Here is a 26,873-nt window from a genome sequence, read left to right on the forward strand (position 1 = left end):
TTCATACATCTTTGCATGATTCCCTAATGAGTTCATCTTTTACCATTTTGATAGTTTAGCTTAAATGCTACTTAAAGCCACAAACTGAAGCAATATAAGCAACAAGATCTACACTTACAGTTTCTGAACCTTTTTTATCCACATTCCTGCCATCTCAAGTCACATGCAAACAAATAAAACCAGGAAAAAATATATAAATAAAGCCATATAACTCCCTTTAATCAAAGCAAGGCCTGTTTGTGAAGCCTTTGGACTCATGTCACAGTAAGTACTACATTTTCTGTGTTTCTGACCATCTCCAGTGTCGCTAATACCATTTATGTAGATCATAAACACAGAATGGCAGAATAAGGTGAGGAAAAAAGAAAAACACATGAAAAGTGACCCACACCTAAATGAAATGATAGTAGCAAAATAAGCCCCTACTAACAGGCACTGGTCCAGCCTCCTACACGTTAACATTAGGAGGCAAAGGTGCAGACAAGCTGGACGAGCATTTTCAGGGAAAAGCTTTTGAAATCCTCATAATTACATAAAGTTTAACTCATTGTTCATAAAAGAAACTTTTACAATTTCAAAATCAACTTCAAAGTATATTACAGAGCCTAACAGTTATCTACACATATATTTTAAACAATATATAAAAATGCTCTGCATGTGAATAAATAATCTCAGTGTGAAATGTAATATCTCTCTGGATGAATTAAAAAAGAAAAATCTGTACAAAATGGTCACTAATATATAAATCAGAGGAGATGAGGACAATTTACAGTATCGAACTTAATCTAGACCTAAATATTTATATATATATTCACATTTTTTTCACAATTATATCATACACAACATCTCACTTAGATATATTTAAATATGTATATTTCTCCTATGTTTAGTTTCAAGTGTGCATGGGGTTTTATGATTGCCAGAGTGCTCAACATGCTTGAAGCCCCGCCCCCCCAAGCGTGTTGGAACTGCAGCCCACTAACACTTCCATTTAAGAAAAAAAAAAGTCCAGGAGACATTTTAACATGGTTCTCCGATTCTGCTTGGGCTAAACTACCATTTACTTCCTTCTGGCTGCTCACCAAATGCAAAAACAGCAAATTTACCTCGAAAAGTTACAGCTTTAAGGGTTTTCCTTTCATTTGACTCAGTTTTTAACCCAGAGCTTAAATCTGCCTTGCAGACCAAAATGCATTAAGTATGGGGCTGTGAGTTTGCAGATTTGCACTGTCAAGACTTTAGGGGCTTTTTAGTCTGTATTCTGAAACTCTGTGCTTCAAGTGATTCTTTTCTTAAAATATAAATAAAAATGAAACAACAACAAAAAAAACAGGACATTTTCTCGATCCCTTTTGTGGTTAACAGTGCTATTCTGTCAGTGCTGCTGATATAATACTTAATGAAAAGATCATTCAGGCACCAGGAAAAACCTTAGCAGGTCCTTGAAGACGTAGAGGCATTAGTAAGATAAAGGCAAAGAGGAATACGTTGGTAGGAGAGTGGGCATGCCAAATACACATTGCACATGTACAGAGCTAAATCCCAACAAAAGTAAACTTAACCTCAAGTTAAATGACTTTAACAGACCGCACATACAAAGAGAAGGCAAAGTGAAACCAAAGGGGAAAAAGCAGCAGATTACTGTCTCCAACTGTCAGACTCATTCTTTCACACCAGCACTCTCAATGGAGATGGGGCGAGTCAAAGCTGGCCTTATTAAACTAGCCTTCAAACTAATCCTTGCTCCTTACATCTCCTACTCTCTTTGCACATGTGTTAATCTCACAGCCAAAAAGAATCAGTTACTTTGAGTCATTCTGGAGAACAGCAGGGAAGTGTAACTTTCCGTTTAACCTTGTGAGCATATGAGGCAGCTTCCAGGCAAACATAGAGGGCATGCATCCCCAGAACGGTCCATTATCAAGGATCTACAAATAAAAACTGTACCCCTGTGATATAATGTAAATAAACATTTGTCAAAAAAAACACCAGGGCTTCTGAATAACATGTCGCATCTAGTTTTGTGCTCATCAAAGTCAATCCAGTTCATTAGGTGACATTTTTAAAAATGTTGAGCCAGAGCAAAATAAGTAAATATAATTGTTGAAATTACAAATATTAAAGAATCTTAGATTGAGTTTAAAATAGCTTGTTGGCATTCGATATGTTGCCAGAGTAACCATTAGTTGAACTAATATGTTTTTTTTGCAAACATTTCACATGTTGAATCTTTATTTAATGTTATGATGGATTAATGACTGCACCAAGTAAACAGTTTTCTGTAAGACTGTGACAAACCAATTACAATCAGGACTCTTTCCTTCAGTTAGCATGATTTAAATGTCTGACATCAGTGTGCAAATGCCCAACAGGCCCATCTCAATGTATAATATCATGAAAAAGTGAATATGGTTTAGTAATTTCACGTAAATTTGGAAGGTAAGAAAAGTGTGTAATATATTTCAAATGTATAATTCTGTTAATCTTGGTGTATTGCTTACAGCTAATTAAACAAAACAAAAAAATAAATAACTCAGTGCACACATAAATGTTCTGCTACAGCAGATGATTGGGACTGGACAACTACACACTGAACCAACTTACACAAAGAGAGCTTAGGACCACAAAAAAAAACAGCCAGGTCAATTGTTCTCCTTGGCTCAGATAAGAGGATCTGGATTTGATTAACTCATCCCAGATATGTCTTGTGAATATCTCTATAGCTCATAAATCATTTTCGCCTCTACACTTGTTTTAAAGCAGGTTTTCCTTCCAATCAATTTTCCATTAGTACTGTGTGCATAATAATGTCACTCTCTGAACAGCCATATTTTGTGTCAGCAGTTTTTCCCATGACTGCAGGATTATAAAATGACCATAACATAAACATCTTTAAAGAAAAAAGAAACATTTTTGTTGTTTTTTTTTTCAACCATTGTAAGCCAAAATTAACAGAAATAATAGATTTTTTTTCACACTGTGTAAATGTGTATCCTTTTTTATGCGTTTCTCTACTTTAACTGAATGACTGAATTAATTATCTTACAGTATCATTCTAGCTTATTTCAATATACTTGTTTACTTACAGTTCACCTCTAGTTCTAGGTTGAAAATTTCCATTTTTCTTTTCTGTCATTGCACGATTTTTTTATATTTGAAAATTGCACTGCCTCCTAACCTATAATTAAGTTATTTAAGGGGTATCTTGTTATTTTGTTTTCAGGGGGGAAACTGTGCTTTCTCTACATATTTATGATGCCCTGATTCCCTCATAAGGGGGAATATATGATATATAAACCTGTGCTATTGAAAAGTTATTTTTAATACATATACATTTTTCACTAGAGTTAATGAAAACATATAAACTATGATAAAATCTGGGCGCTTTTTAAAGGAACATTAATATGATTTTTATGGGTGAAATATTCCGGTCACTGTGGTCCATTTCAACCCCAGGTGCATCATAACATATCTGGTCGTATAGGATTTAAAAGATAAAATAAAATAAAAAACACACACATTATGTCAGTGCTGTACAGCTTAGCTTTACAGGTGCGTGCTTGAGTCTTTGGGATGGGTTTTGGATGTCAGAGCGACCTGCGAGATGCTACGGTGAAAACACCCTGATTGTCATAAACAACAAGTCACAACACTCATACAGTAAATCCACATGGGTTATACACAACCTCCTTTTCTAATTTTCTTTCTTTTAGTGTAATTTTGCAGTTTCTTAGTGTCATGGCTGCTTAATGCAGTGTGCTTTCATGAATAATGCTGCAATATTCTTGTTTCCTTCACTTTAAAGATGCCATAAATGCAATACCAGATGCAATGTTTTCATTTACAGAGATGCATACCAAGGTTTAAAATGCAACATTAAATTAGAACCCAGAGTAATGTGCAAAGGGGATGAACAATCATGTAAACTCTTATTGTGCACAAATGAAGGGAAAATATAGCACCGATTGGAAGTTTAAAAATGTGGCTGATGCAAAAAAGAAAAGAGTGTCCTTTTTGCACAAACAGCTCAAAACCACATTCATCTCATCTGGCTTTTGTAAATATTTTCTGAGAAGAGCTTTTCTATCAGATTAGGCAGGTAAGAAAGAGCAACATCATCCTAAACATATAGAACTATCCGACTCACTCGGCTATTATTGCAACTCTATTTTCATAACCACAGTCTAGATATGAAAACGATACCACAAACAGCCCATGAAATGAGAACGTGTTCGACCACACTAACCTTGTAGCAGACAGCTGGTGGAAAAGGGAGGCTTGGCATGTTTGTGTGCATTCTGTTTGGGAATCTGGCAGTGGGACTGTGTGGGAGACCGTGGAACCAGACGAGAGAAGGACACTTGTCCAAGAAGAAAACTGAGAGAAATTATGATGAACTCAGAGTCTGTTGCTTTCTACATCAGTGAGAAAAAAAAGTGGATATAAGAAATCCTGAAAGAAAATATCTCGAAAAAAAGATTTTTTTCTATATAAAGATAATTTTGGATTTGTATTTGTCCATGTCCTCCTCCCTCCATTAGGAGTTGTCACCATCCTTACGGCTGCTGAGCAGTTGGGGGCTGTCAGATCTTCCTCTGGTGGGTTTGACAACCATAGAGGAGAAAGTAAAGTTACCAAGCGGTGTGGGAGAGGAGGGAGACAGGGATGGAGTAGGGGTTGTGGGGGAAGAGGAGGATGTGGGTGTGGAGGACAAGCTATTGGGAAGAGAGGATGATCCTTTCTGCTCCCGGAGAAGGCGGCGTTGACGCAGAGCGGAGGACAGGAGCAGGGCTTCAGTGCACAGGCCAGAGGCTGACAGGCTTGCCAGTAGGGCTTTTGCTTGGCTGGAGGAGACTGTCAGGGAGGGTGCGGTCCCCTCGTGGGGGGACATTCTCAAGCCGGGTGCAAAGGCTGCAGAAGGCATCCGGCCTAAAAAAATACTTGCTTTCAGTCCAGACAGGTATGGTTCGGCGGTTCCCTTGTTGATCCCCAAGGCCTTGGAGTAGAGCAGGGACAAAAAGACAGAAAGGGGTGGAGGAGGAGCGCAAAGAGATGAGGTTTTCAGGGGGTTGAAATTATGAAAAATTGAAAAAGGTGTAAAGAAAATCCCTAAGATGGTTTGTGGCTGCAGTGCTACCTGCAGCATCATCCCGTCGGCATATTCAAACACACCTGTGCAAGCTTGCTTGCACAAAAAAACAAACATTCACACATCTAGAAGCATCATTTTGGATTGAAGACTAATGATGTCAAAGGAGCTGGTTAAGTAAAGCGGGCAGACAAGTGTGTATCTCTTTAGTCACGTGAACAGGAGGTGGAGGAAGCTGAAGAGGCTGGGCGGGGACGGGTCGCTCACTGCTGCTGGGTTATAGGTGCAGCAGACATGCCAGTCAGGAGGTGAGGGGCAGCACAGGTTCACACAGGGGGATTGATGGAGTATCAGAAGAAAACATACAGTGGAGGGGAGGGGGAGTGAGAACAGGAGACAAACACAGGAGATTGTTATTTAGGTTGATATCAGCATGTGTGATGAAAGCCAATACAGAGGCTAGCATCTGTACATGATGACAGAACCACTGATCCCACTGATAAGGTGCAACAGTGACAGACAGAATATTACACTGTTGACTACTATTACTATAACATTTTTTTTATGATGTTCATTCGTTGAAAAAAAAAACAACATACTAAGATGAACATACAGAGCCACACCTTTATTTCTTTTAATAATGGAAGACTCAGCCAGTAGATGGCACTGTTTCAACAGAATGAAACTTGTGGGAAATAACATTTTCAAGATGACTGTTTCTCAGGCTCTGATGTGAATGTATGTGACAGACACCCTTTGCATGCTGTAGGAGCAAGACAAACACTCTTCAGAACACATATACTGGGACACAAAAAGTAAGTTTAGTCAGGAAAGTTTTGGCATTTTTGAAAAGAGCAAAGGGAAAGAAAATGTAAAAACTTTTGTTGTGTGAAATATATATAGCTGAAAGGTTTGCATTTACTCCAGTACAGTCTGCTAGGAACACTCTTCTCAAACCTGACTCATACTGTTATTCTGGTCTATGAGTTTTCCCTACTATATACACACTGACAGCTTCACACCCAAGAATAATATAACACCACTATCTCCACCTCTTCTCGTCACCTACAGCTGACCTGATTTAGTGCTGCAAATGGAGACTTGAAAGGTTTAACATATGACAGTGATCTTTGCATTGATCCCTTCATTTGTGGAAAAGCTAACATGGAGAAAAAGGAGCTTTGGTTGGTCCTCATGTCTGAAATGCCTTAGTAAAAATATAAGGAGCTTAAAAGGGAAAATAGCTTCAGTTAATGGCGCATCCTGGGATGTTAAACCTTTTAAAATAACTTATTTTTTCTAGATAAATAATCCCACCTTAAAACTCTCCCATTATTTTAGTGTGTTTATTCAGTTAGGGGAAAAAAATTAAGAGAAATTTGGTTCTTGCGGAATCATTTACTTCAGAACATAGAGATCTTTCCTATTTGCAAATTATTTCTAGATAATCTAGAGTCCTGAGTATCCTGTTATTCCCTCTCCTATGAAGTTTACGCTGAAAGCTTTCTGAAAGGATTTAGTTCAGGGGACTAAGATGGCCGACACAGATCTGGCCGTTTTGCATCATTATGCAAATCATGTACTGAGTATCTATTTTAATTTTTCTTAGGTAGACTTTCATGGTTTTTATTTCAATGTCCCGGATTTTTAAGTGTTTATAAAACCTTGAATGCAGTTTTCCGGCCCACAGCATCACAGGTCCTCCAACATATATAGAGAGCACAGGGTGTATCAGCACATATTCATCCTTTGCTTTATGTCGGATATGGACAGGTGTATTCAAAATGTTAGCCAAAACTGTTTTAAGCCCATGGTTCAAAATGTTTTTGTTAGTGTTCCCAACGACATATTTGGAGTTCTCTAATAAAAAGCTCTGAAAACCCTTTTTTTTTTTTTTTTTTACCAACTTTCCCATCTTCTTTATTTAACTAAGTTTCATTTTTAGGAGTACTTTGTGTTCCATCACATGCATTAAATCCCAGGGAAGCAGGGAGGGATGGACTACTAACTGATGATCCTTAAAAGCTCAGATAATTTTAAAAAGAGTGAATTTGAAAAACAAAAATAGTTCACATTCCTTACGTTAGATAAAATTGTTATACACCAATATATGCAACAGCAGTAATTTTAAAGGCTTTTTTCAAATCGGTGTTGGGAACCATTAGAAAGGGTGCTTTTAAACATTTTAGCATATTTGTTGTAGGTAATACAACTAGAAATTGTTTTAGTTGGTACTGATATGTAATTTTAACTGTAAAACAACATTTAAAATGCAAATTTTGAACTACTGCAAAATGATACCCTTTAAAAATTAAAATAACTTTTTGTCTTTTTTTCTCATATTTTGCATTCTATCATAGATAAATAAAGAAATCAAGCTAAGCTTAATAAAACCTGTTGCCATAGAAATCCAGTTTGACATTTACCATGTAGTGCGTCATTTCATCAGCTCCTAGTAATCAACTCGTCCATGCACAGATGTTTTTTTTATTGAGTTAAAATTTTGATAGACAGATTTACCTCAGAGGGTTGCTCTACAGAGAGGAAAAAAGTGAAGAAGAAAATCATTCAGGTTTAAATGAAAATACAGCCTCATACAGCTGCAGTACTTTAATAAATATGGTGCATCATTTTCCTCAACAAAGCTTTGTGCTCCCTTAATGCAACAATCCTTACTTTATCCTCAGACTGCTTTGTGTTTCAGTACAAAAAAAAATCAGCAATTAATAGTCCGTCACAGTGTATTTTTTTTCGTTCCCTGGTTTAAATCAATTTTCTCCTTATTTCTTTTATTATTGAAAATGTATTTCTTGCCTACTTGTATGTAAACTGCTGCAGCTCCATTTCTTCGCCTCTGACTGTTTGAGGGTCTGAAGCCCTCTGAGGATATTGCTTTCACACACCCGGAGGAATAGCTGTTTTGAACAGTTTGTGCACAAAATAGACTGTGCAGCGTCAGAGTCATTCTGAAATAATGGGATTAATTTCCCTTTCATTTGACCATTGTAAGCATCTACTCAGCCTTCAAATTTCAGGGAATGAACAAAACCAACAAAGGGTGGTGAAAAGGGGAAAAAAAGGAGACATGGATAAATTGCAGAGTACAGTAAGCAGAGAAAGGGGAAAAGTGACATAAAGGGGGAAAAACGTAAAAAGATTTAATGACATAAAGTGAGATGCCCTCTTCATATTAAATCATCTGTGATTGCCAGGGACTGGAGTGGCGGTTATAATGGCACCACAGCGGTTCTTCCCAATCTTCCCTCAGTCTGAGGAGACCAAAGCCTCATTACTTTGCCATCTCCCAAATCTCTCCCTCTCTTTCTCGGCCAAACACGCTCATTTCTCTGCAATCTAAAAAACTTACTATGAGTCTGAAAGTGCTCTAGGTTATGAAGGTTTAGGTGCACTTCACTGCTTCTGTTATTTTTCAAATTACATCGACATTAAGCTTTTCTTGCCCCTGTGCATTGGCAAGAATCTTCTCCTGGCTTTGCTCGACCGACATGCTTCAGCAGTTTAATTTCCTTGCCTCTGGAGACCATCTAGCATCCTTATGTTCAGCCTTTTACTTTACATCACCTCTTTAAATGCTAACAAGTTAAATACAAAAAAGAAAAACCCTGTAGGGCCAACTATTGAGCAACGTATGGGGAACATATTAATATTAACAGCTTTATAAGGGTATAAAAAATCCTCTTCTACTCTTATTGTTTTCACCCCTTCATAGCAGCCCAGCAATGGTAGAAACTGTGGCACTGTAGAAAATGTCTTTAGTTATTTGGCTAAAGTTGAAAGGCAGATTATGAAACTTACTAAATAAGTACATAAAATGTTTGTGTCTTTGAGTAAAGGATGTGTTTTATTTTCTTCAACCAAAGGGGACCAGTTGACAAAGAAAAGACACTAGATCAGAACAAACTTTATTAAAATCTTGAATTTCTTTGCCAAATAGCGTTCTTGGTCTAATATGTTTCCCAAAACATCTAAATGACTTAGAGAAAGTTGCTGAATAAAAGTTCTTTGAAGGAGAGAAAAAAAAATTATTCTTTATATAAAGACAATATGTGGTCAACTACTTTTAAAGTACTAGGAAGCACCTTCTTCTCTCAGCATTAATTCTGACGAATGGCATTCCATCACAACAACGTCCAAGAAAATACAGCCAAAAAAACGAAGGAATATCTAGAAGTGTGTAATAAAATAGCAGGTTCGGATCTGAGGGTCCAAATCTCTCTAGAAAAGTGAACAAAACTGGTTAAACAGTGTTTTTGCGGCACCTAAAAACACTGGCTTCACCATAAAGTACTAAGTCATGTTTTAGTAGAACCGGCATGTCCAAAATCGGTCTTTGAAGGCCGCCATGCTGCAGATTTTACAGCTTTTCCTGCACAGGTGGTTTTAGTGTTGCAACGATACCAATACCAGTATCGGGCCGGGCACGATGCACTAAGATAGTGGTATCGGTATCGGCGATGCCGACAAATAGGGTATCCATAACATTTTGAGAGCCAAAAGTTTATTCAACTATTGTCACCCATTCCAGGAAGGCAATAAAAAGTTCTACTGGATTCACTTTGTATTAATCTTTTTCCCGCTTCTCAAAGGTAGGCAGCAGCTTGAAAAAGCCATGACGGCAATTATTTTAGATCCAAGTAATATGCAGTTCTTCATATATACACATACACTTCAATTTCAAACAGATGGTATTGGTATGGTATCGGTATCGGCCAATACTGCACAGCCAGGTATCTGGTATCGGGGCCAAAAAATGGCATTGGCGCAACACTAGTTGATTTCCACTGACAGCTGATAACCAGGGATCTTCTGAACTGCAATCACTGAATCAGCTGTGCTAAAGCTGAAAAACATTGATAACCTGTAGGACACCACCCTTGAGGACAGATTTTGGACTGTACTAGAATTGCAATTATAGTTTCCTTTTTTAATTTTGGTCCTATTTAAAACTTTTATGTCATAAAACACCTAAGGCTGCAACTATCGATTATTTTGGTAATAAAGCGGACAATTTTTTTTCAGTTATTCGATTAATAATCAGCTAGCCAAAGGTTTCTTAAAGAAGATTATATACAGAATAAAACCAGGGGAAAGTAAAACTTTTTGACTTGAGGAGTTCTGGATAGAGCTTATTGTGAGAGGAGAAAAGTTTTTTTTTAATCTTAAATGCAAAATATTGATATATTCTTTCACAATTTTGTTATAAATACTGCTGTAATTGGGTTTAGAATCTATACTCCAGTTAATGATTGATGATTACTGAATTAGTTGACGATTATTTCAATAATAAATTATACACAATTAATCAAATTTTTATCCCTAAATACAACATTAATAGAAATAAATTTAAACATGTAAATTCAAAATGCAGTTTGGATATGATTTTATTAGAGAGAAGACTTACAAACTACCCTGGATCTACCTTAATAGGCCGATAAAATTGTCCTTAATAATAATAATCCAGAAAGCCGGTAAATATTTCAGAACAACGTCTGAGACATTGTAGACCTGCTTTTTTCGCAGTTAAGATCAAAGTTCATGACTGAACAACAATAGAAAGTCTGGACCTGGACTAGCAGAACATATATGGGACGGTTCCGACCCCGGGACCACATTTACCAAAACCGCTTTATGATTCTCAATAAACTAAGGAAAAGCAGAACTCTTTGGAACTAGATCTGCACATAAACTAACACCGAATTTCAGAAAGAGAACATTACACCTGTAGACAAGTGGTAGTGTCATGGTCTGGGGCTGCCTTGCTGCATCAACACCTGGATGACCTGCCCCAATCCATAGAACCATAAACTCTGCTCTTTATTGCTCTGTAAGCAAAATGTCTAGCTAGCAGTTTCTGTGCTTGCATTTACTTGCCCTAAAACAGTCTGCTTATGGTTGAAATTACCCCTAATTAGAATGGATTAAGTAACAGTCACCCAAATGTATCCACAAAGATGCATATGACTTATTGCCATTTATAGCAACTCGATGCCACTTAGGGTGACAGCCAATTATTAGTTAGGAGTTCATTACTTATTTTTCACACAAGGCTGGGCTGCTTTTGATGGATTTTCCCCAGAAAAAAATGAAAGCATCATTTGGAAATTAAAGAAATCTGCTAGCAGGAAAATCCTTTTTTTAATGATACTTTATGTGTTTCACTGATGTGTTAAACAATGTACAACTTTCATAATATGTGTTTTCTTTGGGGTTTCGGTTGAAAATCTGTTTCTGTTGTTAATAATAAGAACTATTCGACGGGTTTTGATTAAAAAGTCAGACAAATTTGAATATATATATATTTATATATATATTTCCCAATATGTAAATAATAATGTATTTTATCCAGCAACTCTGTCAGATAATCGGCAATACAGCAGTCTTGAACATTTATTCAATTTCACCAAAAAGTGGCTTTTAAATCATCTAATCCCCATAAAAACTATCATATAAAGTAATATCCTCTATAGGGCGAAGGATGCCAAGACGATATGCAATAGTTAAGTAGAGATGATGAAATGATTATTAAGAAACTAGGCAAAGATATATTTAATCCTGTAAGGTGAATTAAGCAATGGTTTTCAGAAATATATGCCCAAATTATTTAAAATAAAACTTTAAAAGACTTTATTAACTTGTGTAGAGAAGTTCTAGTTAATACCAACATCCTTAAATTTGTCTTTAAAAGGCTTTTAATTCTAATTTTTAGTTTAAAAGTAATCTATATAATAAATGCTTGTAGGCTGTTATGATGAAGCTCAGATGATGACTTTGACAGATCAAACATTGTTTACTCTTATCAGAGCTAATTGTAAACTGTTACCTGTTGGAGGCTCTGTGCCTTCTGTAAATCCTCCTTCTTGCCACTTTTAGTCTTCTCTGTGCTGTTCTGCTGCAGATGCTTCAGTTTTGAGGCAGCTGAGGAATGAACTTTTCCTATGCTGGGATTATTCCCTCCCTGAGAGAAAAACAACAGAGAGGAAAAAATAGAACAGAGAATAGATTAAATATGGAGCCCCTCAATCTACAGCTCACTTTCCCTCTGGAGTATCTTCAACTTCTACCACAAATAAGGATTTACATAATAAAAGGTGGACTAAACAATACAAGCCAGTCTAAAAAGAATGCAAAGATTTTTTTTATAGATATAAGAAGATACCTGGTATAAAAGTAAAAGTGTAAACCTGACTAAAATTCACCCTCTTTCCACAGAGAATGAGGTGTTGCACTAAAAAAGACACTATGTGATATAGCTTCACAGCAAGAGCCCCAAACCACTGTGCTTAATGACCTTTCCCACTGAGCTACTCAATCCACCGCCTCTAATAAAAACAAAGGGAAATACACATTCAGCTACATTTCCATCAAGCTGTGGTTCTTCTGCACACAAAGTCAACCAAAAAAAGATTAAAGTGCCTACCAAATACCTTGAACTTTTTAAATTACCCTGACTGTAAAACCGCCGACTGCTAACCCAGCAAAACAGATTAATTCTTCTAATTCATTTTGAATTAGAACTGAGGTGGACTTCCATGAAGTTGACGAACTTCTAATTCAAATTCCTTTTGAATTAGAAGGAAAATTATGTTCCAAATATATCGTAAAAATATGAATCTGAAAAGTGTGGCATCCATTTATTTTCAGCTCCCTGCTTATGAAACCTTTCATAAAATCTTTCTGTGGAAGGCGAGCAACAAATCCTGATGGAGTGTGTCTGCAAGCTTTGCAAATCAGGATAATTAAAATGTAACGTACTCTTTCTGCAAAATAAATAAAGCTGGCAAATCTGATTAAATGCATATTTGATCAGATTTATTTTCTGAGCTTAGTCAGTCCATGTCAGTTAATTTTCTTTTTTGGTTTGGAAAAAAGCAGCTCCACATTATGATGCTTTTACCACCATGTTTTATTCTGGAAATTGTGCAACCATAGTGACATAGAAAGAGTTTGTTTTTCTTGACACCATTATGTGTTTAGACCACAAATCAACATTTCTGACTGTATGATCATTTCTGATTTTGACTGTATGATCTGGTTGAACTGTAAAGTGCCTTGAGATGACTTGTGTTGTGAATTTGGCGCTATATAAATAAACTGAATTGAATTGAATTGAATTTCTGTTGCTTCTGTGAAGAGTACCTTGTTTTACCCCTGCTTTATGTACCTTGACTTATCCCCAACCTGTGATAATGTTCTTAAACGTCTCGGGCCTTTACAAATCAGCAATGAAATGGAGAGCAGTTTTTATTTAAGGATTTTATATAAGCATATCAGTACCAAAGACAGGAGGAATACAAATGCATGACACACCTTTCAAGTTCCAATTTGTAGAAATGTTAAAAACATTCATACATTCCTTTCACTTTATTTATCTAAGCCTATATTCTTGTTTTTGTTCTGACATAAAAAAATGGATCAAGAGGTATGAAGACTCTAGATTATCAAGATACTAAAAAGCAGATAATTGTATTCTTAATCTTATTGTTTAATGTAAAAACCCAGTAAATCTTCCATCTGTTTGGTAAAGCCCTGTCGTTTTTGGGGGGACTGTGAACCACAATTGGACAAGAAAAGAGACTTCTTGTCTGAATTTAGTTTGCAGCACATTTTGGACCATAGTAGGAAGAAGGGTCGGTTGAAATGATGGTGATTGAAGCTGGAGTGATGAAATAATGTGTGAAGACTCTGTAATCCTCAGCCATTCCCACAGGAACGCTCCATGGCTCCACATCAGAGGGCTGAAACTCACTATGACAGCGACTGTCAAGTATTACAGTGGGAGGATGCATTCCAGGCCAGAGTCAATACTACGCAAACTGTCATGTCATCGCGACAAGAAGACAGTTGATTAGGAATGCTTTAAACATTTTGCTAATTGCTAAGCTTTTGTTGCTTTGCGGTCAACTGAAGGTGAGATGAAAAGGGGCTTCTCATTATATCTGAAGTACTGTAGATTGTTACATCGCCAACAGTCTGACTCCTCTCCACAATAACAATATTAAACAACCCTAGTAAGAAAAACCCTAAGTAACAGTACAAAACAATCTTATTGCACATGTAGTAGAATGCTTTAATAATGCATTTAGTAAAATGTTAAATATACCCTAAAGGTTGGTTAAAAATTCAAACGATGGTATTGTTAACTGTTTTCCTGGAGGCTGAGGAAGCTAATTTCATGGAGAGCTGATAAGCAAAAAATATATTTGAAAAAAATCTTAGAAATAACATAGTTTAGCCATTATCTTTGCATATATTTAACAGGAGATGGAATGAGCGACTGTCGGAATAGATTGGTAGGAAAATAATCACTGAGACTGGGCTCAGAAGGAGAGCAGCTCCAGATTGAAGCACAGAATATAGAAAAAGATAAGGAGTCTGTTGTCTGTCGCCTGTATATGCATTTGATCTTATATAAATTGGATGTAGAATCGCTCAGGGAGCAGACATCAGAGGCTTGAAAGGGAAGTTCCAGTTTTCATCTGCAGAGAAGAAGGAAAAATAGAGCAAGCTACTTGAGGAGCGGGAGATTAATACAGCAGCAGCAACAAATATTGAACCTGAATTGATGCCGGTTTGGGTGGAACCGGTGGCCTCTTGGTCTCCGACTTCAGACTCCCAGTCCGCTGGGCTGGAACGCTCATGAGGGCCACCTCTGTCTCTGTGTAGAGCCCTTCTGTCATAGAGTGACCACTGATCTCTATTACAGTGTTCTCCAGCTCTCGGATGGTCTCCTCCAAACTGTCCAGTCTTTGGTAGGTGCTCAGTCGGAGCTCCTGGGTGATTCTCCTTTGACTGGATAAATCCCAATTACTGGGCTCCATCCTAACTTCATCTGCATGTTGAAATGTTAGCACATCCTCCCCTGTCTCAATCCCTCTCCTTAGAGCCTCCATGAAAGGGGGCTGCTGTAGGGATTGATGGGAGGATCTTAATCTCCTTTGGGGGGTTGGATTGGATGACTCCAGAAGGGAATACAGCAGTCTGTATGTGTCTTTAAGACTATTTCCCTTTCTGAAATGCATTAGAACAGGCCGTTCATCCAGCTCTGCTACAGAAACCTCTTCAATCTGCGCTGAGATATTCAGAGTTTTATGTACTATATTCTTTAGTTCCTGAGCTTCGTGAGGTAACACCCGTCTCATCTCCATGTCTGTGAGAAGCAGGTATATATCTTGGTCCTGTTGGGAACCAGGTTTACTTCTTTCTGTAGGCGTTCCCCTTAAAATATCTTTTTTCTGGACCATATGTTGATCCCTGGAATTGTGCGTTGGATTATTTTGTGCAGGGTAATTTGCTAAATCTCTGACAGGATTTTCTGCAGCAGTGAGTGAGTCTGGCAAACACTCTGTCAACAGGATGTGGGGGATCGCAGAAAAGTTCCTTCCCTATAAATAAAAAAAGCACTTTCTGCATAAATATAGACACATGAACTAGTTAAACTTCTAGCAAAACTGTAATCCAAACTTTACAAACGGGAAAGTTATGAAGAAAAGGCACATTTTTATGCACATGTATGTATTTATAGATTAGGAGCATACATGTCTGATTAGGTTTGAGACCTTATTATAAAAAAAAAATCACATGCATGGAAAAACAGGTAAAACACAGAATAAGCTTGTTTGCTCTAAATCCAATCATAACAAATATAGAAAGTTGCTGTAAACAGAAAACTTTGACTCCATCCCTCTGTGTATAATTACATGTTCAACTTTCTTCCCAACTTTCTTACACAAAGTGTTTGAAAGTCATGTATATAAAGCCCATTCAGCTGCTTAGAACTCCCCCTGAACTTAGCGGCACCTATGCTGAAGACGTGTGAGAAATGAATAAAATAATCTCTTTTATCGTATTTGCTATGCATACAAATTGAAAAATGCAATCAAAATATACATTTTATTTTATTTAAGTGCCTGTTTAAAAAAAATACTGGTTCTACACTAACTGGAAGCACCAAAATGTTGTCTATCTGTGCTGGATGCACAGATAAAGAAATCATTCTCTTCTACTTTTTGAACAGCCTCTCCTATCATCATTTAAAGTTCTTTAAGGTCCTCTCTAAATCCCTCTTACGAACAAATTTGTTCTTGCAAAACACGTTCTTGCATGAGGCCCACTAACCTTAGTTTGGGTGTTATACAGTATTATTTTGTAACACAAATATGTGATTTCTTAAGATAAACTATGGGACAACCTGGTAAATACCATTAGTGAACAGTCATGCATAATAATAAGTTATCCCTCTAATGGAAAGAATGCCTTTGCAAAATGTTTCCATCTTTTTTGTACCTATAATACAATCTGCAAGTAAATAAATTTCAAAAAGAGGTCGGCAGCAGTTGTGTAGCCATGAGGCTTAAATCAAGCATTTTGAAAGTCCATGCGGTCAAAAACAGAGAAGTAGTTACAGTGAAGGTAGTTAAGAAGTAAAAGAGACGTAAGGGAACAATCCAGACTGCTCCTGGTCAGCCAGAGTGTTACCTCAGAAGAGGCCTCAGGAGGCGACAGGTGTAGCCTGGAGGGGGAAGGGATTTTCCTGATGTGTGGGCTAGCAGGGAGAAAAAGCGAAGTGGGGCGAGAGAGCCTGACTGGGGCTCTTTCAAACAGCTGGGGAGGCAAAACGAAGGTTAAGCAAATGTCAAGGAAACAAAACAACAGCCACTGACAAATCCAATTCAGTTATTATTGAGAGTTTGTTGCTTCATATTTTCTGGCAGGCCATCTTAAACACAGAACATGGAGCTCTCAGGGTCCATCTGTCGACCTGTTAGTTCTGGGTTATGTTGTGTGCGACTGAGCATTATGCGATCTTTGGGCTTTCTTGGTGCCAGGGGCAAGGGGGGCATATGGCACCTGCTGCTTGAACATGTGGTAATGATGATGAGCGTATCGCCCTTTGAGTGTGTATGTGCTCTTGGAATCCACTGACGCATTGTGGAAGGAACATCTATAACTATAAAGTGCAGTTTTTGCCATCAGTCGGCCAACATTATTACCATCATAATGTAACTCAATTGATGTGCAGTCCATGTTTCATTTACCTCAAGTTCAGCAGCAATTTTTTCCTCCTCTCCTTGCTCCTTCTCTCCGGAGGCTAGCGTGGGGGGTGTAGATGCAGGACGAGGGTTTTCAGACATGGTCCTCCTCAGTTTCGTGTGTGGCTTTTGGGTGTCATTCTCTTCGGATTCGGATTTCTATGAAAACAAAATGATTAAACATGATCTAAAGCCACATGTCTGGAAAGGGTTTGTTCACCCAAAACATTCAACAAACCACCAGTTTTCATGAATTTGCAGAACATTTTGAGGAACGATTCTGCTGATTTGTAGATCGTTTGGCACCTTTATGCTTTTTCCAGGAATTAAGGGCTCTCCACTGCGAGAAGTCACACCTGGAGACGAAGGGAAACTACGTCTAGGTGGAGGAGGGGGAGGAGACTTGGAGGGTTTTTCTGTGCGATACCGTGGTACTGTCAGCTCATCTGGGGAAATATTAAAAAAATAAAAGAAACAAAACAAGATGCTGAAAGTTTTACAAAAATGGGTCAGAATGGTTTAAATGTGACCAAAGATGATGACTTCCTGACTTACCAGAGCCACGCCTGGACCCCCCCTCTTTAGCTGAAAGCTTGTTTTGTGGCTTGCTAGAGCGGTGCTCCGTTGTTGTCGCCCCACTCTGAGGGATCTGGGCCGATGGGGTGTTGGAGGAGGGCTTGATCTGCTTGGCAGCAAAGTCCAGGTCTGGAATAGCCTTCATCAGTTCAGCTTGGGTCTCCTCCAGCAGGCGGTTGATGTCCTGAGCACTGTACTGTGTAAGACTGGCACGCTTTTCCTCCCAGTCCCGCTCTGCTGCCTGCAAAGTGAAGGATAGCAACCAGTATGGCCGTGTCACATCAGATTAGGACTGCCAGATGGCAATCAGTTCTCCAAGTCTTTCTGGATTCCAGGGAATTGGGTAAAGCTCATTTCAGTGTGAAGACAACTCTGCAGCTACTGCACACTTGGTATTTGCCAAAGAGTTATTTTTCAGGGTTTTTTTTGTAGGTTTTTTTAGCAGAATCATTGATTTTCCACTCAAATTGCAAATAAATATAAGCATGACAATTTTGCAACCAACATAACAACTAAACCTGCTTTATAAATACCATAATTTATACTTATAGCTGTTCAACCAAAATGTTTCTTTTTTTTTTTAAACATGTCACTTAAAAAAAAATACCCAAAAAATGCTCAAAATGATTAGCTTTAGTCCAAAATGATCAGTATTATCATCTGCAGCATAAGGGGTATTTTCTGTGCAATGCTGTACAACATTTTAACCTGGCACACAGCATATCTTGGTGTGTGTAGTCTACTCTAAAAGAATCAAATTCCTAAATATTTGTGATGTCCCACTAATTAATGTGAGATGATCCACCAAGGGTTTAGTTGCAACTATGCTTAGATGCCCTTAACTACAGGAAAATAACATGCCAAGATCTAAGGGTCACAGCATGTCTTTTATTTTTCTCCTTAACCTCATAATGCAGCAAAATTTCTCTTTAACAACATGAAAAGTACATATTTGGATTCAAATGAACCCCTAACAACTCAAGGCTTTGGTATATCCTAATCAACCTATTTTTATGAGGAAGTTTGAGATGTGGGTGCTTTTTACCCTCCTGGAATGTTATCCTTGCTTTAAGGTGCAGATATGTATGTATTTATTTATTTATTGGAAAGTTAAATTCAGCTGTTGCTGTCTTTTGTGTTGTTGAGTATTATTATGACCCCATATGCATAGTAGTCTCTGTATCTAAATTATTAGGGTATATTAGCTTAATTGTAGCACTACTAGTATAGTGGGGGTAGGTAGGTTAAAGCATTTCTTTTTTTAAATAAAAATTAGTCTTACTAGTCGGACTTCCATTGACAAAGCTTTGTCAGCGGCAGCACGGCGCTCCAGTTCCTCAAGGGCTTTGCCTTTGTGGGGAATAGGAGGATGATTGTCCTTGTGAGAACCGGACGGGTTTCCGAGACCACGGCTGAGGCTGGAGTGCGGACTCCAGTTAGACAGGCTGTTACCTCCTCCAATATCATTGATGGTTAACGGAGGGCTGCTGGGGATGTCAAAGCCTGAAAACTTTTGCAAGTCATCATTGTGCTTTGCTGAGGGATTTGAAAAGTTGTCCTGCTTTTTCCAAACCCCATCATTTGCTTGCCTGGAAAAACAAAGAAGAAAAAAAACTAATCGGCCAAGTTTATGAAACGCTCGTCTAATTTTGAGAGGGACAAAGATTAAAACCGAATAATTAAGACTATAATGAAGCTTTTTAGGACTAAACCTGATAAGGATGTCTCCAGTTTCACTACACACTAAATCACAAAGCATATTTATGTGACTGAAAATAGCTTTAAATAAATTATCAGGTTGACGTTGTGATTAGTGGATGTGTTTTTTTTTTCTCCTTTCAGTGTTTGGAGCAATACTGCTTCAAAACAAATGAATATCAGTGGAACCCATTTAAAACATCCCTATCTGCATTTGGTGACATGAAAAGTACTTGACTTCTCAAATATTTATTCTGGTTTAAAATATTAAAGAAATGTCAATATCTGATAAAAGTGTCTTTAAAATACTTGAATGTCAACCTATAGAAACCTAAAAGAGAGGGAAAGCACTTTTTAACATCACTGGATAAGCTGCTCTTCCATCGAGCGTGAGTCTAAAGCCCCCAAATGTGCTGGTGTCCATACTTGCGCATCGTGGCGAGGGTGTCGGTTATAGACTTGCAGCGTTTTAACAGGGCATCAAGTCTGTGTGGCTCTTCTTTAAGGAATTTCACAGCTTCGACCTCCACCCGCAGCACCACCCGCATCTTGCTCTGCAGGCTCGGGAATTGATCTGCAGGAGAAAAGAAGAGGTGGGACACAAAGCAGCCATGCTTTTATCAACCAACCACCTCCTAAGGATGCTGAAAGTCTTTTGTGTTAATTAAATGGAGCATTTTTTGAGCTACTGCTAATGGTCAGTAAGTTCATTCAGACAACGAGCGATGTGAGAGTGATTAAATACTGCGGACTAGCTGCGGGTGACTAAAAGATAATCAGCCTCTCAGTGAGTAATTAGTGGAAAATAAACTGTCTACTATACAAAACCAGTGTTTTGTGTGTTGTGTGTTGCAGACGGAGGGATGTGCCAGCATGACTCACTTTTCAGCTCGGTGAGTGTTTCTCCCAGCTTTCTTAGAACTGCAGCCTTCTCCTCCAGCTCCTGCACCGTCACCAGCTTGTGGTTGACAGACGATTCCTTCTGGATCTCCTCCACTGATTTCTCCAGATCGCTGAGATGAAACAAACAGAAGGCTAAACATCAGGGTTACTTCTTTTATTAACAAGTTTTATTCAAATCGATACCCTTCTCCTCTTTTATTAGTTCTAGTTATACTGCTGCTGATTAACAGCCGCACTGGATGGCCAAAACTGTACTTTTTACTTTTCTGTGTTTCTTTACGGTTCCATTTGTCTTTCATTTTTCATTTTAAACAAAAAAAGCATGTTTTATTGTATTACTCTTAAAATCTGAAAGACAAACTTTACGCTGGTATAAAATTAGAATGCTGATTACATGAAATGAAAGAGCCAAAGAGCAATTCTTACATTGAAGAGTAGTTATTGAAAGAACGTAGGAGGCTGCATTTTGTGTGGAAGAAAAACAAGCATTGATTTGCAAAGATCTCAAAGAGTTCAACCAATTATTCAGGAATATGTTAAGAATAAGGAGCTTAACATTTCCACATATGAAACTGAGGCAAGTTGCAGTATCTGATGATTAAATCTCAAGGTAGCTCTCTGTTCTCATCTTTGCAGGCACTTTAATTAGTTACTGGACAGCCATGTGTCTCAGATCTTAATAAGCATCTTGCTCATTGCCATACTTAATTACAGTTAAATTTCCTCTTATCACTGAGTCACTATATGAATCATTGAGCTGAAGAACAAAAACCTTTAATTCCTCTAACATACCTTGTAAATGCAGAGAAACTAACTTCTGCCCTCAAAAAACATGCAAACAAACATCATTTCAACATAAAAAACAATATGTATCTGTAGTTATTGGATTTAGACAGAAAGCTGTTTCATTTTATAGCTTCAAAAATACTGTGACTGACTGAAGCTGCTGGATGATGAGTTCTTCTTCATTGAGGTACTTGAGTCTTTCCTCCTCCACTAGTAGGCGCTGTCTCTGCAAAGGATCCTCCTGCTTCCTCAGGGCGTCCGCGACGCGCACGTTCAGCTCGGCCTCGGTCCGTTTCAGCAGAGTTCGCACTGAATCCTGGTTTTCCATCTGCACACACAAACATTCAAAATCAACTTAATAGGAGCACAGGTAATCCTTACAACCCTTCAGGTCTGTGGCACAACACCTTCTAGAAGTATCCAAAGCCTCTGCAATAATTTTGACGTAAAAATAAAAAATGTATTGTATTATAAGGAGATATTAGATGATATGATAGAGAGCATCCTTTTATTTTTCCTTTTTTAAAAGTTTAATACTGAAAAATCCTAAATAACTTGCTTTCTTGTGTCTCTAAGTGACCTTGCCTGCAAGCTGAATTCTCACAGTATTTGTGCATTCTGAAACACACAAGAATGCTTCTTATCCCACACTTGTTTTAACTATTTAACATGACTCCAAAGTGGGTTGGCTAATCGCATTACAGTATGATGCTTCAAGGCAGGACATACAGCAGAAACAAATGTATAGTAAGAGCTGCCGAGCCAACAAAAATCTACATGGAAGTGGAAGAGGGCGTATGTTTAGCTACTACTATTGCATCTGTTTGTCTTAATTAATGATTTCATTTTTGAAAGCAGAGCAGCAAGAGCAACAGAGGTATCTATTGCTGATTCATTTTCCATTGTGTATAGACATAGATGATGTGTGGAACTGGAAAACAGTCATCCCACAGTCCAATGCTGCCACCTCCATGTTTCAATGTGAGGGTGGTGCTTTCAGGATAATGTGCAGCAATTGTTTTTAGTGTCATGTACTACTTTCTATTTAGGCCACATTGTTTGTTTTGTCTCATCAATCTTTCTGGATTTTTTTTTTGCCATGTTCTTTTCCATGTTCTACAAAGGTCAGATTTATTGATGAAAATTTTTTCCGAAAACAGAGTCTTCCTCCTGAGCTATGAGCTATCTGACTCAACAGTGACTCAATGCAATTTGCTGGGTTTCCTGAGATAGAGAACTTTTATCCAATGTCTCTATATGATTCAATTAAATTAACTTTGTAAAGTGGGTGACATGTGTTTTCATGATACTATATGAATGTTCAGAATTTATGAATTAGTAAATAAAAATAAATAAATATATTTAGGATATCTGCGTTGGACTGGCGACCCGTCCAGAGGCGACCCCGCCTCTCGCCTGTAGACAGCTGAAAATGGCACCCCTCGCGACCCTGCTTGGAATTAAGCGTGTCAGATAAAGAATGGATGGATATTTAGGATATTGTTTAACACTTGAGCTTTAAATTCCTCCACAGCTTTATCTGTGATCTGTCTGCTGTGTTCCTCTGTCTTCATTAGTTTGTTTGTTCTTTAATTGTCTTAGACAACTTCTGAAGCCTCACAGAGCAAGGGATTTTGTTGCACATAAAGTTATAAATTGTCTAGCAGCAGAGGGCATCACCAGTAATAGGAGGAATAGTCATTTACAGCCTTATAAAGTATTACATTTGTTTACTTTCAAGATTATCCCACTTACTTTTTCAAATTACTGTGTCTCTATGTTTGACTTTTTAATATGCATAAGATATTAATGCTTATAGAGCTTGCTAACTTAGTGTAAGGAACCTCTGAAAAAAATAAAGGATACAGATGACAGAATCAATAGAGCATGAACTAAGCTCCCTGTCAGTGTTTTGAATGCAACATACTGCAGGACAACTCCACGTAACCCGACACCCTGGGCTGAAATCACCTGCTATGTCTTGAAAAATTAATAATTTATCAGCCTTCTGTTCGAGCAAGACAACAGCATCACTAACATGCAGAATAACACTGTATTCCCCACTCCTGTCTACTGCAGCTGGATTCAGGTAAATTGTTTAGTAAAAATATTTAATATGCATTTATGTTTTTGTTCTTGCAGTGTGCTGCCTCATTTCTAAATTTGAACTGCGCATCCTTTTCTTTGACTCTATGGATAATTCATATGCCTCATTCAACATTAACGCAGAAGGCCGGAGCCTAGGGCAACGATGGTAACCCTGGTGCAGAGGATGTACTTGGGCAGATACGTAACAAAACAATAAACTTTCCAATATGCAAGCATCCCTACTGTGATGGTCTGTGATGGTTTGGCTGCTTAACAAGTTTTTAAAAAACTCTTGTGATCATGGTTAAATGAATAACACCTCCGTAACACTTTTATTCTCTCACTGCCCTTCTCCCTATTTTAATTCCCATTTCCTCTGCAAAGATACCAATATAACCCATCTACCTGTATCCCTCAAATATGCAAACTTAGCTGCAATATTTCAGTTACTGTGGCACTGTTACCACAGCCATATAAAATATTCCAATGTGCAATGTAGAACATCTACTCACATGTGTTATTTACAATAAATGCAGTATTGAAGTGCTTATTTAAAAAAGCACAATCTCGCCTGCATACTGCGGCAACAGCATAGCCATTGGTGCTCTGATAAAATGGGTACAAAAGCCATGGTAAGAACCCTATTATAGGAGCATGATCTTAGACTGAAAATAAAAAAAACCCTAAACAAATAAAATACATTAAAATGTATTTTTTCCAAGGAAAACAATATCCCATGATTAGGCTTCCTGTTTCCTTTTTTATCTTTCCAACCCTCAAGGAAATAGTTATATCAGAGAAATAACCGGTTTTACCACCCTAGCTGGCAACTACAGGCATTCAAACTTTAAAATACCTGGCATTGAGTCTTTTTAAAATCACTGTGGAGAATTTCTGGTCCACTTATCTTCAAAGGCTTCTTTTAACAAAGCCACATTAGAGGCTTTACTTGACCGAACAGCTTGTTTAAGGCCACGCCACATTATAATAATCGGATTTAAATGTAGACTTTGATAAGGTGATGAGGTGTTTTTGATCTTAAGGTCACAAAATGATGCTTAGTGGTTTCTGTCTTTTACAGTTTTTAAAAGAAAAGAATTTAGCAAGTCATGGTCTATATGCAAAATGGCCATAGAGTATTTCATTAGCATCATCATGTTTGACTGTTGAAATGATTTTTTTTTTCCTGAATCCTGTCTTATTAAGAGAAAAAAAAAAAAAAAAAAAAGATTGTAACCTTTGAAAAAAATCTGTATTTTTCCTCAAAAGCCGTGTGTTTAGGTTTTGAGAGAGGGACTAAATGTCCTTGCATTTTTCCCAGGCTCTCTCTAACTGCATTTTAATTCTGCCTTTATTTTCAGATGCTATTAACAAAATTTAAAATGTTTAAATGGTTGAAACATCTGGATTACAGTGTGATTGAGATATATTATTATATTTTTGTTTTTATCATGAGGAAATGTTACAGATAATGAAAACATTGTAATAAAAGACAAGATATCCTGATTAAATACAAAATGCAGATTAATTATAGAATTTATGAAGAGAAAAAATAAATCCCAAAACAGCTTGGCTCTTAGGAAAGAGTAGTTTATTCTATGTGAAATCTAAATTAACTAACTACATCACTTTATTTTAATTTTACCAGCCACACCTTGGCCATATTTACTGGCTGGCTTGAAGGTTCCCAGAAAAATTCCTTAAATAGTTTTCTGCATACAGTAAGATCTGTTAGCCCACCTTACGCTGAAAATAGTTTTCAGCATTAAGTGGGCTAACAGATCTTAACTGTAACAAATCGTGCTGCGATTCAAACAAATTAAAGAACAATCGCAATACAGTAATTGGCAATTATCACTCTTAAAGTTAAAAAAAAACAAAAAAAACCTTTCTATGGCTTTGGTTCTCTAGCAAATCACATTGAGAGCCAATTTCCACAAAATAAAGCAACAGAAAAGCCATGCACCATGCACAAACTGAATAAATTCAGGTAAAATTCTGATGGCAGAAACTCTCAAAACTTATCAAGATCAAATATAACCTCAGAGCAAACATGATGTGAAAAAAGCAATGGCAATAGTTTGGGACCAATTTTAAACAGAAAAAAAAATTCAAAGGTAAAGACAGTTAAAGAAGTGCAGAAAGCGTGAGCAGAGGCTCTACTTGCTACACCATGATATGAAGGTGAGTTGTGTTTTACATTTCTGTTTGGCTACACATCAAATTCTACATCCATTGAGTGTGAGGTCATTGTGCACCTTTGGGCTATTCTGGAGCAATTTAGCAATTTACACTGCAATGAATGTTTGAGTCCTGCACTTGTTCTGGTTAGGATGTAAATTTGCTTTGCCAAAAATGCTTTGCCAATTTCTGTGTATAATCTTTAGAGCATACTCTTTCACAGGCCTCTTCCTCACTGGAAAGTTGTTAATGAGAACCTTTCAGCAGACTGCAAATAGTGCACAATCATCAGAATACTGTCTTAGGAGAGGTGCGTACTGTAGCTGATGAAATTTTAAAATGTACACTGGTAGTGCTTTGAAATGTGCACAAAACTGAATATGACTCTGTGTCACTTTGAAAGATTATTAGTTATAACAAAAAAAAAATTCTTTGCCTTTTAAACCTGATTCATTAAATTTAAACTAATATAGCTTCCACAGCCCTTGAAAAACACTGTTAGGTCTTTTACTTAAGATTGTATGATTTAAGCCTTGAGCTTTAGATTGTGCTTATTTGATTTTTCAAGAAGGTGACAAAAGAGATTTTTTTCTTCTCTAATCCCCAAGGATTACAGGGCATGCAAGAAAAAGCAGTGCTTATGTAAATGAAATGTAGTCCATAAAAAGATATGTGGAATAGATTCATCTATCCAAAGAGAGACAGCAGAGTACACACAGCTGTTGGTTCCAATAACGGTAACATGTCGTCAGCCAGCAGATGCCAAGAGCTGTGTTTACAAATGTCAGCTGCAATTTCTTTGAACAACAAACTAACAAGGATTCTAAATGCTAAAGAACAAGAATGAAAAGTTAAGCTTAAACCAACTCAAGCAGCTTGCAGCAGCCTTCCCATCAGTTTTTAACTTTTGCTGCACATGAATATATATCCAATAATCTATAGTCTTTATATTACGGTTCTGGTTTTGTATTTACTGAACCGTCGCTGTCCTCTGCAAATAAAACATCTGTCCTACAATCAAGTTAATTTTTCATGGCTGCTCTCTCTGAGAGTGGTATTTGTAATTACACTACATTAGTTACACAACATTAGATTTTGGGGAACGATCACCTTCCTTCAGTTAGAGCATTGAAGATGGGTCGAGGCTTTGTCTTCCAACATGACAATAACCTGAAGCACACAGCCAGGATAACCAAGGAGTGGTTCTAGTAGAAGCATATCAAGGTTCTGGCGTGGCCAAGCCAGTCACCAGACCTAAACCCAATAGAAAATCTTTGGAGGGAGCTCAAACTCAACGTTTCTCAGCGACAGCCCAGAAACCTGATTGATTTAGAGAAGATCTTTGTGGAGGAATGGGCCAAAATCTCTCATGTAGTGTGTGCGAACCTGGTGAAAAACTAGACATGTTTGACCTCTGGAAATGCAAACAAAGGCTAATGTACCAAATTTTTATTTTGATTTCTCAGGTGTTTAACTACATATTTGCAGTTGTATCATTAAAA

The 26,873-nt window shown here is 37.5% G+C and overlaps 1 protein-coding gene across 2 annotated transcripts in view; it reads right to left on the reverse strand.

The window, feature by feature from the left end:
* Positions 1–2,199: 2,199 nt before the first annotated feature.
* The window catches only part of LOC107091792 (SRC kinase signaling inhibitor 1-like), a 77,484-nt gene continuing 52,810 nt past the window's right edge, over positions 2,200–26,873 (reverse strand). The window contains exons 13-23 of one of the 2 annotated variants that reach the window (XM_015385947.1): positions 21,255–21,430; positions 20,296–20,426; positions 19,840–19,987; positions 18,998–19,304; positions 17,695–17,956; positions 17,446–17,585; positions 17,146–17,298; positions 16,586–16,711; positions 14,665–15,492; positions 11,931–12,065; positions 2,200–5,361 (exon numbers count right to left, since the gene is read on the reverse strand). In XM_015385947.1, coding sequence (XP_015241433.1) covers positions 5,353–5,361; positions 11,931–12,065; positions 14,665–15,492; positions 16,586–16,711; positions 17,146–17,298; positions 17,446–17,585; positions 17,695–17,956; positions 18,998–19,304; positions 19,840–19,987; positions 20,296–20,426; positions 21,255–21,430 — 2,415 coding nt within the window. In that variant the 3' untranslated portion in view covers positions 2,200–5,352. The remainder of the gene's footprint in view (positions 5,362–11,930; positions 12,066–14,664; positions 15,493–16,585; positions 16,712–17,145; positions 17,299–17,445; positions 17,586–17,694; positions 17,957–18,997; positions 19,305–19,839; positions 19,988–20,295; positions 20,427–21,254; positions 21,431–26,873) is intronic. The other variant, XM_015385948.1, reaches the window with a different exon arrangement.

The sequence above is a fragment of the Cyprinodon variegatus genome, unplaced genomic scaffold (genome assembly GCF_000732505.1).
Source record: "Cyprinodon variegatus isolate N-32 unplaced genomic scaffold, C_variegatus-1.0 Scaffold352, whole genome shotgun sequence".
In the NCBI taxonomy this organism is placed as follows: domain Eukaryota; kingdom Metazoa; phylum Chordata; class Actinopteri; order Cyprinodontiformes; family Cyprinodontidae; genus Cyprinodon; species Cyprinodon variegatus.